At 58.9% G+C, this 12,353-nt stretch overlaps 1 protein-coding gene across 5 annotated transcripts in view; it reads left to right on the top strand.

Moving 5' to 3' along the window:
• The window catches only part of IGSF9B (immunoglobulin superfamily member 9B), a 51,345-nt gene that overhangs the window by 6,014 nt on the left and 32,978 nt on the right, over positions 1 to 12,353 (top strand). For all 5 annotated transcript variants that reach the window (XR_005260933.2, XR_005260934.2, XR_011804873.1 and 2 more), the window contains exons 2-9: positions 1,554 to 1,751; positions 2,361 to 2,507; positions 4,740 to 4,891; positions 6,060 to 6,177; positions 7,575 to 7,716; positions 7,830 to 7,975; positions 10,249 to 10,391; positions 12,079 to 12,219. Coding sequence is in view for 2 of the 5 variants with exons in the window: in XM_038167642.2 (XP_038023570.2) it covers positions 1,554 to 1,751; positions 2,361 to 2,507; positions 4,740 to 4,891; positions 6,060 to 6,177; positions 7,575 to 7,716; positions 7,830 to 7,975; positions 10,249 to 10,391; positions 12,079 to 12,219 (1,187 nt within the window). In the remaining 3 variants the exon portion in view is untranslated. The remainder of the gene's footprint in view (positions 1 to 1,553; positions 1,752 to 2,360; positions 2,508 to 4,739; positions 4,892 to 6,059; positions 6,178 to 7,574; positions 7,717 to 7,829; positions 7,976 to 10,248; positions 10,392 to 12,078; positions 12,220 to 12,353) is intronic.

Genomic DNA, 12,353 nt, shown 5'->3' with positions numbered 1-12,353 from the left:
CTGCTGACAGGGTGCGAACGCCTGAGCTCATCGGTGATGCAGCGATAACGAGGCCCCGGAGGTGCGAGCGTGCCACCGGGGCGGTGCGAAGGGGGCCACGGTGGCCCCATCCCCACCACCACCCCCTTGCCTGCTCGGGCAGGACCCCAGTGGCAGGGATGAGCTCCAGCAAGGGCTGAGCGCTAGCAGAGGGTGTGCAATGCAGCAAAGGCTCCTGGCGAGCAGCTTGCGGCGCGATGCCTTCGCCCTCCCCTCCGCCTGCGAGCGGCCCTCCCCGCATCACCCGGTGCTGCAGGGAGCGGGGATGCCTGGCCTGATGCAGGGCCGAGGGCTGCCGTCCTCCACGGGCACCCACTTTACGGTGCACGGAGGGCTCTGGGTGCAGCCGGCGGAGCTCTCCATCCCGTGGGACACCGGGAGGGATGGCGGCACGGCACAGCATGGCGCGGCCGGTGGTGCGCGCTTGTGCCGGAGCCAAAAATAGCCGGTGATGCTCGGCTCCCGCGGCGGGGAAGCGGTGATGTCACTCACCGCCAATCACCGGCGGCCCCGAAGAGCAGCACGGAGGAGTGGGAACGTGCTTCCCCGAGCATCCCTCCCCGAGCAGAGCATCCCTCCCCGAGCATCCCCCTGGGAGCGGGCAGTGGCCGGGTGTTGGCGGATGTTTGGGGGAAAAAGGGGGTCCCCCCCCATCCGTGATGCGCCGGAGGAGAGGTGCTTGGCCAGCCCAAACCCCACATCTGCAGTTTCGGGAATCCCCAGCCTGCAGTGCTGCAGGAAGGGAAGGGGCGTGAGGTGGTGCGTGGAGCTGCTGCGGAGCCCCGTGCCGCATCGGGCTCCCCCCCCCCAGCTCCATCATATTGATGTTTTGGGGTTGCAGGGAGCTCTGAAAGCCCAGCCTGTTTTTTTTTTTTTTCCTCCTTGTGCTGGCTGTGCCGGTGCTTTCTCACTGCTGCTGCTCCCCTCTCAAAGGCGTGAGCTCCCTTTCTGCAGGGGGTGAAGCCGTGGGAAAGAGGCGAGCGGCGATTTGGGGCCGGGCACCTCCCTGCCCTGGTTCCCCGTCTCCCTTTTTGAAAGCTGTGCTGAGGATGGTGCCGAGCTTTGCTGCTGATGAAAAGAGCAGGATGATAACAGGCTGCAGCCGAGCTGGGAGATGCAGCCAGGGTGGAGCAGAGCCTTGGCTGAAGGCTGAGAGCAGCGAGTTTAATTGCTCCAGCCAGGGGGGGGGAAGTGGGGTGCCAGAATCACAAGTCGCAGACGAGTTTCGAGCCTGGGGCTCTCGGTGACACCCAAGGACAGAGACTGGGCCACCTGGAATGGCTCCTGCGGGACGGCCACGTCCCAGGGCATGCCACAGCTGTGGGTGCTTGGCCCTGCTCACCGAGCTCCTGTGGCTTTTGGGGAGGATGGGGGCGTGCAAGTGGGTGCGCTTCTGGTTTTTGGGGTTGGGGAGCCCTTGGGGTTGGAGCCTGGGTTTTCCCAAGGGGTTCCAGTGATGGGCAGCAGGCTCAGCCCCTACAACAGCCGCGGTTTCTGCCTTCCTCCCCTTGCAGGTGCCCTCGGCTCGAGGGAGGAGCCCGAGTTTGTGACCGCTCGCGCTGGCGAGAGCGTGATCCTGGGATGCGACGTTATCCACCCGCTCACGGGGCAGCCGCCTCCCTATGTGGTGGAGTGGTTCAAGTTCGGCGTCCCCATCCCCATCTTCATCAAGTTCGGGTTCTACCCTCCCCATGTCGACCCGGGGTATGCAGGTGAGGCTGGGGGATGCGGGGCTGGGGGCCGGGGGGCCGTGAGGCGAGCGGTGCCGTGCCGCCGAGCGTGCGGCTCTGCTCAATCTGCTCCTCCATAGGAAACCGCGCGCGCGCTCTGCCTCTCATTGCTTTCTTTCCACCCAGTTGGTTTTAATTAAGCAGCAGCACTAGGAAGCCAGCTGGGCTGCGTGGGACGGGAGCAACCGAGGCAGAGAAACCCAGGGTGACGCGTGGTGGCGGTGGCGGCTGCTGCCGCTGTGCCCCGGAGCAGCTGCGAGCCTGGGGGATGCTCAGGGGAGCAGGGCACGGGATCGGACCCCTCTGGGGACATCTCCTCGTGGAGGTGGCAGGGCTCTGCTGGAGGTGCAGAGCCCACGTGGCTGCGCACCAACACGTGTCACCCTCCCCGTGTGGCTGGTGGCACCTCTGGGGGCTGGGGATGGCACGCTGGGGTAGAGCCATCTCAACGTGCTGCTGCCTTGGGGAGCTCGATTTTGGTGTTTGCAGCGGGTTGAGATATCCCCTGCAAGGATGTGTTTGTGGGGTTAGGGCAGCCGGTGTGGGACGTGGGGTTTTGGGGCTGATGGGTTTTGCTTTCTGCCCCCGCAGGCAGGGCCAGCCTGCACGACAAGGCGTCCCTGCGCATTGAGCAGGTGCGCTCCGAGGACCAGGGCTGGTACGAGTGCAAGGTGCTGATGCTGGACCAGCAGTACGACACCTTCCACAACGGCAGCTGGGTGCACCTCACGGTCAACGGTGAGTCCTGGCTGGAGGCACAGGGTGGGCTCGGGGTTCGTGGGCAGCTCTGTATCCAGTCCCTTTTGGCGCTGGTGTCGCTGCTCTGTCCCGGGGATGGCCCCTGGGATAAGATACTCTGGGATTTTGCACCCTTGGAGAGCACAATTGGGCTGGGAGCGGGCTGGGGATGAGCTGAGTGAGCAGGGATGGTGATGGATAAGGGATGAGTGTGTTGTGGGGGCCAGGAGGAGGGCAGGAATGCTTGTACATTGGGACTTGGGGGGCAAAATCAGCATCCATCCCTTGCTGACCCCATTCACATGCCCATGGTGCGGGGCCTTGTGTTCTCGCAGCGCTGTGGCCTGTGTTTCACAGTGGTGTGTGAGGATGGTGCAGCTCATTAAGCTGGGCTGCAGGGTGTGATTTCATGTGTGGCTTTCTAGTCCTGATAGGTAACGAGGATGGTAATGAGCCCTCCAGGTTTGGCAAGCCCGACCGCACAGGCTGCCGGGGCTGGGACTTGGCAGAGGGCGATGCGGGAGGGCACCCAGCACCCGCAGAGCCACAGATGGTGCAGGGCAGCACTGCCAGGGCACGTGCAGAGCAAAGGCCAGGTCCCTGTCACCGTCACTGCCATGGTTTGGGGCCGTTCCCTAGGATGATGCCTTGTTCAGGGAGGACAGAGGGCTCCGGCGCAGCCGTGCCGGGTGTAGGATCGCTGCAGGGCTGCATGGGGCTGGGGCGGTTTTCCCTTTGATTTCTGACTCACGCTGCACCTAGATTGCATCTGCACCTCCTAAACAAATGAGAAGCCGTCCAGGCCAGCTCCAAGCAGGAACTCCGCTTACAGAAGGGACAAACTTTTATTAGCAATCACGCAGTTTAATTATGCCAAGCTTGTTTAAAGGAAAGACATCAAGAAGCAGGGCTGGGGCTGCATCTCCTCGTAACGAAGAGATCAGAAAATCAAATCTTTGTTTTCTCCGAATCCAGATTTACTCCAATTACTTTTTCATTTTATTAGCGCCGCGCATTAAGCTAATTAGCAATTTGTCGTCTTCCACGTCGGGAGACGTCTTTATTTTTAGCGGCAGCCACGCTTGGAGGCAGGACGCGGCCGTGGGGCGCTGCCGGCTCCTCGCCGCCGCCGTGCCCGACCTTGAGCGATTTATTTAACCTTTGGGGGGGACGCCGGGGCTGCGGCACGGTGCAGAGCTGCCTAATTGAGCCCAATTAGCGGGCAGGAGCTGCGCAAGCAGGGCTCGTGGTGGCGGGGAGCGCGGCAGCTCCGTCCTTGTGCGCTCCCCTGCCATGCGGGGCCGAGCTGCTGGTGAGCTCGGAGAGCCTGGGAAGGGAGGAAGGAGGAGGAGGAGGAGAAAGGGAGAAAAAGGAAAGGAAGCCAGCTGTGATGGCCTCGATGAAAATCCTACAGAGCTGCTGGCTGGGTTTATAGCCTCCTCCCTGCCCAGCCCCAAAGGGCTCCGGGGTGCCTGGGAGCTGCTGGGTGTTGCCTCCAGCGTCCCAGGCTGCTCCGAGCATCCTGGCCCTGCACAGAGGGGTCTCAAAATGGGTTTTATTGGGTACCCAGGGGTTTAATAACGAAACAATAACTGTAATCCTCCAGCCACAGGAAACAGCTTTCAGGGGGAGGGCTGTGGCTTTCCCCCTGGCACAATAGGATGCTTAATTTTCTTAGGGGGAAAATAAAAAAAAATCATTTTGGGAGGCACAAAATATCATTCTTTTTTTTTTTTTTTTTTTCCCGAGCAGATTAAATTGCCAACCTGTCTTCCTCGAAAGTGGGCTTTAACAACTGCTGGTAATTAGGGGCGGGCTGTAATCCTGCCAGCCTCTTTAATCAGAAAGGAGCCTTTCGATCTGCACTGCGGTGTTTTCTTGTGTTTTGACAATAGCAAGTTAATGTGTGATGGGAAGCGGGGGGGAAAGCCACACAGGGAGCCACTGGGGAGGAGGGTGCAGAAGGGGCTGGCACCCCGGGGTGCCCTCCAAGGGTTTTTGGCTCTGCCCCTTACCTCTGGGCTGTAGGGCACGATGGGGACAGCCCCTGTAACGTTGCTGTCCCCGCAGCCTGAGCCCCGTTTGCACTTCAGAGCCCCTTTTTTGGGGAGGTGGGGGCTCGGGGGGTGTCCCCACCTTGCGTGTGGCCACCTCAACTCTGTCACCGTGCCACTGCAAGGGTGACAGCGCGTGGGACCGGGGGGTGTGACGGGGTCTCCCTCTGCCCCCCAGCTCCCCCCACCTTCACGGAGACGCCGCCGCAGTACGTGGAGGCGAAGGAAGGCAGCAGCGTCACCCTGACCTGCATGGCATTCGGGAACCCCAAGCCCATCGTCACCTGGCTGAGGGAGGGAGAGCTGCTGGCCGCCAGCAGCAAGTACCAGGTAGGTGCATGAGGGGGGGTGGCACCCCATGGACCCCCCCACGTGTCCCTTAAATCAGGGACAGGGTGGGTGACAAAGTGGTGGTGTTGCAGCTGCGATGTGTCTGTAACCAGCCCTGCTTTCTCAGCACTTCTCCCTGCTTCTTGGCCATAGGAGGGGGGGTTTCTGGTGGTGGGGCTGCTGGGGGCTCTGCTGGACCCCCCATGGGTTTTGGGTGGGGGCTGCGCCTTGGGAACGAGGGGGAGAAGGGGGACGGTTTGGGCAGGGGGGGCTCTCCCCGCCCCAGGACCCGTTTCCCATCCCAGAGGCTCCCACTCCTCTCCCAGGCAGCGATTCCACCCGAGCCGTAATTGGTAAATCAGGCATTGGAATCAGCGCAGGCACTAATGAGAGTAATTAGGAATCATTTGTTACTAATTGAAATAGAAGGATGAGGCAGAGTGAGCGGCGGGGAGGGAGCCTGCCTGGGAGTGCGGCTCTCGCTTGCTGGGGGGGGATGCTGCAGCCTCTGGGGGTGATGCTCCCCAGCCCTTTTTTGCCACGTCTCCGGGGTCCTGATGGGGATTTGGCCACTTGTGGGGCTGTGGGGCAGCGTTGTGGGGCCAGGCTGGGGCTGGTGGCTTGTGTGGGGCCGTGGGTCTCTCCGTGCCCGTGGGATGTGGGTGCTGTTGTCCGTGGGGAGCTGCTTGGCTTCTGTGCCCCCTGCACGACCCCAGGCCCTGATAGCAACAGGGCTCAGCTTCTCCCTGGGGACACAGAGCAGGTCCTGTGGGATCGGGGCGGGCAGGGATCCTCCCGTGGGGCTCCCCGCTCCTTGCAGAGCAGAGCACGGCTTGCTGTGACGCATTTGGCAGGAGCGGAGCAGTTTGGAGTCTGCTGCGCGTCAGTCACTCCTGCAGGAGACGAATACGTTGCGAGGTTTTTTTTTTTATTTTTTTTTTTTCCCCCCTTGGCGTCGAGCAGCAGTGCGTGTGTTGGTTTATTAATATCGAAGTCTTGCAGAGTTGGGGAAGCCCATTTCTCAGCCGGCTCGAGCAGCAGCAGCAGCTCCTCTCCATCTCCACCCTCCCTGCCCTTGAGGAAGCGGGGAGGGAGCGAGCATCCCCATGCGGGGGGGGGGGGTCTCATGGGGTCCCCATGTGCTCCAAAGTCCCCTCCTGTCCCCCAGGTGAGCGACGGCAGCCTGACGGTGCTCTCGGTCAGTCGGGAGGACAGGGGTGCCTACACCTGCCGAGCCTACAGCATCCAGGGGGAGGCCGTGCACACCACGCGCCTGCTCGTCCAAGGTAGGATCCCTGCGTGGTGCCTGCGGGGTCATCCTCGGTGTCCCCAGGGGCTGGAGGGGGAATCACTGAATGTGCTGCCTCTCTGAGGTTCTGGGGGATGGGAGAGGGCGGATTGCCCTGGTGCATCCCACTTTGTTCATGGGGAAGGGGCTTGCCTTCATCCAGTTGATCCAAAGACTCCTTCTGGTGCTGGTCCTGGGCTGGCAATAAATCAAAGAATGGACATGAGGGTTTGGGAGGAGGCAAGGAGGGCTGTGATGGTGCCCTGATGTGCTTGGGGCTGTGTGGGTGCGTTAGGGATGATGTTAGGGCTGTGCCACTGCAGAATTATCCCTGGGAGCACCCCAGCCACCTCCCCGTGGCACAGTGGGCACCCTGAGCAGTGGGTGGCACAGCCCTGGGTTGGTCCCCGGCACGGCTTGGCTGCAGCAGGCTGCCACCCCTGCTGCCCGCAGCCTTCCATTAAAAACGCCATCAATAAATAAACAAGGAAATGAAGCCCAAACCCCAGACGTTTAAATAACATCAGAGCCTGCCAGCTCATCTGATGGCACGGGGAGCAGGATTACGGCCGGTGCCTTCCTGTGGAAGCGGCTGCGCTGGGCACCCGGCCAGCACCGGCACGGCCCCCACGGCGTGTGCCCGCATCCCCTCCATCCCCAGCACGGGTGTGGCAGGAGATTTTGGGGGGGGGACTGGGATGGAGCTGCTAAAGCCAGGGCCAAAATGACTCGCCGGCACCGTGCCCGGTGCCCAGTGCTCTGTGTCCTGTTTGTAGGGCAGAGAAAGCCACGTAATTGGGGCACCCCGGTGGCCGGGCTGTCAGCTTGCTGGAGCAGCTGTGCCGATTAGCAGCCGGGCCCTGATTGCAGCTCGGTTTTGTTTGGAAAGCGGGGAAAGATTGAGCACGTCACAAAGCGCCTCGTCAGATAGCGGTGATACATGGCCGGCCTCCCGCTCCTCGGCGCTCGGCTCCCTCTTTTATTAAATCAACCTTTAATTAGGTCAACAGCTACCGGCAGAGAGAGGAGCTGGAGGTGTCCTGCGCTCTGCTGTGCGTCCAGGCAGCGAGCTGTGCCCCTCACCGCTCATCTGGGCAGCTTGCTCTTTTTTCCTGGGCTCCTGCGGGTGGTGAGATCAAGGAAATGTGCTCGGGATTGAGCGAGGTGGGAGCTTGTGTGCCAAGGGAGAGGCAGCGGAGCTCTGAGGGTGCAGGGATGGACCCCAGGAGCACCATGCCCTTTGGGACAGCCCCGTCGTCCCATGGGATGGGGTTCCTCATGGCTCATTTGGCACACACAGGAGGATGTATTTTCGGGGCTGCTGGCTCCAGCCCGTGTCCCCATAGGGGTGGTGCTTGCTCGTAACCTTCCCATAACCTTGCTCTCCTTCCCCAGGCCCACCCTTCATCGTTTCCCCTCCGGAGAACATCACGGTCAACATCTCCCAGGATGCGCTGTTCACCTGCCAGGCCGAGGCGTACCCAGGGAACCTCACCTATCTGTGGTACTGGGAGGAGGAGAACGTCTACTTCAAGAAGTGAGTTTGGGACGGCGCCTTCCCCTCATCCCGTGCCGGGGCTGCCCTCGCTCCCTGCTGCTCCTCCTCCGGCGTTCTCCCCCCCTCACCTCTCCTCCCCTGGTCTCTCGCAGCGACCTGAAGCTGCGGGTGCGGATCCTGATCGACGGGACGCTGATCATTTTCCGGGTGAAGCCAGAGGATGCTGGAAAATACACCTGCATCCCGAGCAACAGCCTGGGCCGCTCGCCATCCGCCTCCGCCTACCTGACGGTGCAGTGTGAGTGCGGGCAGCGGGGCCGAATTTTGGTGGATGAGCTGCTGGAAGGGGTTGGGGACACCCGGCTCTGAGCCAGCCCGGAGGTGCTGCCATCCCAGTATGACCCACTGGGGAACTGGGAGGCTCGGGCTGAGGTGGCAGCAGCTTTTGGGTGGCTCCGTGCTGGGTGCCACCACGCTGGGCAGAAGGGATTTCTCCCCTTGTAACACGGGTGGGCATCTCGTGGGTGCTCCCAGGGCGCTGTTCCCTTTTCTTGTCCCTGCAAACACCCCATCAGGGCTCTTAATATCAAATCCCCGCTTCGTTTCTCGGTATTTGTCATGGGGGCTCGTTGCCGTGACGTGGTTTTCTGCGAATTTGTAGGGCTGTGTGTAATAATTTCAGGCAGTAACTGATCTAAACAAACGGAGGAGAGCGGCGCTGAAAGGAGCGTTTCTTCCCACGCTTGTTCTTTCTGGCTCCCCCTGCTTTAATGGGTAGTGTGCCACCAGCATCCTATGGCATTCGACAGTAATGGTCCAAATTTCTGCCGCCTGCAATTGCAATATTGCTCTGCTGTAAAAGCCCGTAGTGATTTTATTTTATTATGAAGGATAGGCTCGAACAAAGCGGGCTCGGAGCTCGCTTTCTGAAGACCTTTCAGATTGTGACTATAGATCCACTGCTGGGAGCTGCCTGCTAGAGAAAACCCCGATGTCCACAGGGGCTGGGACATCCTGCATGATCCCTTAGGGCACGGGAAAAGGGGCAGGATGCGGCCGGGAGGACGGCGGCAGGGTTCTTGCTGACCTTGCAGAGAGCCTCTCTATCCCATTACCTCCTCCCCACCCCTTGATTGCATTTTCCTAAGCCGGTCCCATGCATGCTGCTCCCTAATCTGGGTTATGGGGTCAATGCTGGGATGCCCTGTGGCAGCAGGAGGCTTTGGGGAGCTGTTGGGGTTGCGTTTCCCAGCCGGTGCGCACAGCTTTGGAAACTTGCATGGCTCCCGAGTTTGGGTGCTTTTACCCCAGAAAAGCACCAATGAGGGGGTCTTAATTCGGGTGTCAGGCTTTAATAACCCTGAACGTTGTCTTTTTTCCCCTAACTTTGGGGCAGGCTTTTAGCAAACTGGAGCCGGAATTGTTCTGAGCCCCCTTTTTGGCTGGAGAAGCCACGAGGAATTTTCTCATTGACTTTTACGCATTCCCATCAGTTGCAGGATGAGATTTCTCTTCCTCTCTGGGTTTTCTCATATGGATACCCTTGCTCTAGCGCAGAGGGGATGGGTCTGCACATCCTGAGCCCTGCACCCTTCTGGCACCCATCCTTTCCATCCCAACCCCGTAGTTTTACCCTGAGCTTTGCCCCAGCTTGGGGACGCCGCACCCAAAAAAAACAATTTCCTTCCCCAGCGCAGCGTAAGCCCCGTTAGGATTTTCCCGTAACCTTGTGCTGCTGGTGTCTAGACGAGATTTGTAGAAATACTCGCTCTCCTTATTAGAAGTAACTTTTTTTTTTTAAAAAAGCTTCTTATTAAAGAAAGTCTAGGTTCTCTCCAACCCACTCGCATTTAATTAAAAAGCTCTTAGAAGCGCTGTTAATGACACGTTCTAGACTTGAGGATTGCGAGACGTCTTGCTGCGTGGGTGGTGAAACGTGGGGAGGTTAGATACATATTTTAAGCTTTTTTGCATCCTATTTGGAAGGGTGGAGGTGGCTGATTCTTCCACGCAACCCAGCCTCAGTTAGGCATGGGCTGCGAGTACAAACAAATAGGAGGGAAGCGGCTCACGCCGGCCTGACCGCGGGTCCCTTCTCGGCCTCGGCTGCTGCCCCTGGTGTGTTTTAGGGTGCTGGGGTTAAAACAGTTTTTGTTTGCTGGGTTGGAGTTGTTTTCCCTGTACCCAGCAGGAGGAACAGAAGCGTTGTCGTCGCCTCGGGAGGCGCCTCCAGGCTTGCCCACAGCCTTTTTTCCTTCTGGCGAGAGCGCATTGTGGGGCGGTGTCACTCGGGGTGTGGGAACGGGTGTTTGGTGCTGCCTTTTAAATGAAGCTTTTAATGAAGTGCAGCTCTTAATGAGCTCCAGGTGGGAACCCACGGGGTTCAAGTAAAGCCCCCCAGAAGGGCCAGGTGTTGCAGTGGATGCAAGCCTGAAGATATCAGCTGGTGGGAGATCTGGACTCAGATTTGGGGTTTGGACTCTTGTTGCACGAGCAATATTGATGCTATACAGCCAGGTGTTGGTGGAGACGGGCTCCATCCTGGTCTTAACCTGGTGCTGCTCCCCCCAGATCCTGCCCGCGTGGTGAACATGCCCCCCGTCATCTACGTCCCCATCGGGATCCACGGGTACATCCGCTGCCCCGTGGAGGCAGAGCCCCCGGTCACGCTGGTCAAGTGGAACAAGGACGGGCGGCCCCTGCGCATCGAGAAGGTGAGGAAGGGGGGATGAGGGGAAGGGGTGTCTGTGCTGTCTCTGCCCGAGGTTTTGAGCCCCAACCTTCATGTCCAGAGAGGAGAAAGCCCCCGGATGGGCTGACACCGTTTTTTTTCCTACCAGAGCAGCCTGAGCTGAGTTAATTTAGGTTCCTTCGGAGAGCCCACGGCGCCTGTCTGAACATCCCCAACCTCTAGAATGACCTCCTTATGGCCCTGTTCTCTTCCAAGGGCACCTAATGGTTAAAAGACCCTTTTAACAAGTCTCTGTCTTCCTATAATCGCGCTTTGATAGTCTCAGCAAGGATATTAGCCATTAAATATTTAAGGAAAACACTCAGTATTTTAATTTTTTTTTGTTTAAATATTAACGATCTGGAGTTTTCAGTCGGTTTAAGCCTGCTGCCCATGTGGGTTCCTGGTCACTGGTGCCCGCAGCTTCTCATCTGGGGTCATCTTGGTGCCACCAGGCTTGGGGGCCCCCAGTGGGACGAGTTCCCCTTCTGTGGGGTGCAGAAGAGCCCGAGTGGAGGCTCCTGGTCCCCCCCCAGTTTATAAAAGGTGTGAGCTGGGGCTTGGATTACTCTGGCCAGGGAAAACCTGGCTGTGGCCATGCTTGGGGAGCTGCAGCTCAGGTTTGTTCTCACAAAATGTCCCATCTGCACCAGCATAATGGCTCCTTTTGTTAATTGGAAGAATGCATTTTAAAAAAATCATTTAAAAAGGAGGGAGTGAAAGAGGAGGGGGATTTTAATGTCTAGTCGAGGCATAGGGAGGTGAGAGCAGGCTGCTGTGCTTGCTGCCATGGCATCCCTCCTGTGAGGTCCTTGCTGCGTGGCTGCTTGTCTAAGGATGTGGGTTTGTTTTTTTTTTAAGAGATGGAAGTCTGTGTCACAGGAGGCTTTTTTAATAAACACCAAACAGGAGAGCTTTCAAAGGAAAAAAATCTTCCGTGCCTTTAGGCATGCGTTTTGCAGTAGAGTAGTTCAGCTGGAAGGGACCTACGAAGATCATTGAATCCATCTGTTTTACCTAAGGTATGATACCGTCATTAAATCTGTTGGGCCCCTTGGAGCCTGGCTGTGTGTAAGGAGGAGAGCATCAGCGAGACAAAGCCCTGCGTCATCGGTGTGTTCGGGGCTGGGAAATCCTTCCTGGGGAGCAGGCACAAGCTGTGCCTTCACCTCCTGCTCACCGCTGCTGACGGGAGCCCGCCGGGTGTTTGGGCTCCGTGGGTGGCATTTGTCTCGCCTGATTTTAGACATCTCCAGAGCTGATGCTGGTGTCGAGGACTAGTCATCCAGGCTGCTTTTGTAGTCCTTGGAGAGAGAGCGGTGCTTCCAGGAAACGGGTCTGTGCTCGAGCTGAGGCATCTACTCCTGGAAGGGATAAATCACGGCGCGGGGTTTGCCGATGTCTCGTGGTTAACTGGCAAAGAGGCTTAGACCCAAGGCTGAGATGGGGATTTCCTTGCTGTCTGCACTCAGACGGGCTGATCTCACCTGCTTTTCCCTGCTCTGTGTTTGAGGAGGTGGCTTGGATGCTGGGAGTGGGACTTAAAAGTGATTTGGGCACCTCCAGGAGATGCTCCAGCCACCCTGGGATTTATTTTTGGGGTTGGCCGAAGGGAAAGTAAGCAGTGGTGTGAGCAGGATGCTGCAGCTGCCTCCTTCTCCCCTCCGCAGTACTCTGGCTGGAACCTGCTGGAAGATGGGTCGATCCGAATCGAGGAGGCAACCGAAGATGCTCTCGGCACTTACACCTGTGTGCCTTATAACGCCCTGGGTACGATGGGCCAGTCTCCCCCTGCCCGACTGGTACTGAAGGTAATGTGCCTGTGCCTGCCGTGCCAGCACGTGCTGGTGTCCCGGGGGGGCTGCTGGGGTGTGCAGGGTGCTGGGACCCCAAACTGGGTGCTGGGACCCCGGACTGGGTGCTGTGGATATGAGCATTTCACCAA

The sequence above is a fragment of the Anas platyrhynchos genome, chromosome 25 (assembly GCF_047663525.1).
Source record: "Anas platyrhynchos isolate ZD024472 breed Pekin duck chromosome 25, IASCAAS_PekinDuck_T2T, whole genome shotgun sequence".
Lineage (NCBI taxonomy): Eukaryota > Metazoa > Chordata > Aves > Anseriformes > Anatidae > Anas > Anas platyrhynchos.
Note: the sequence above shows the minus strand (reverse complement) of the source record. Positions and strands in the feature narration are given on the sequence as shown.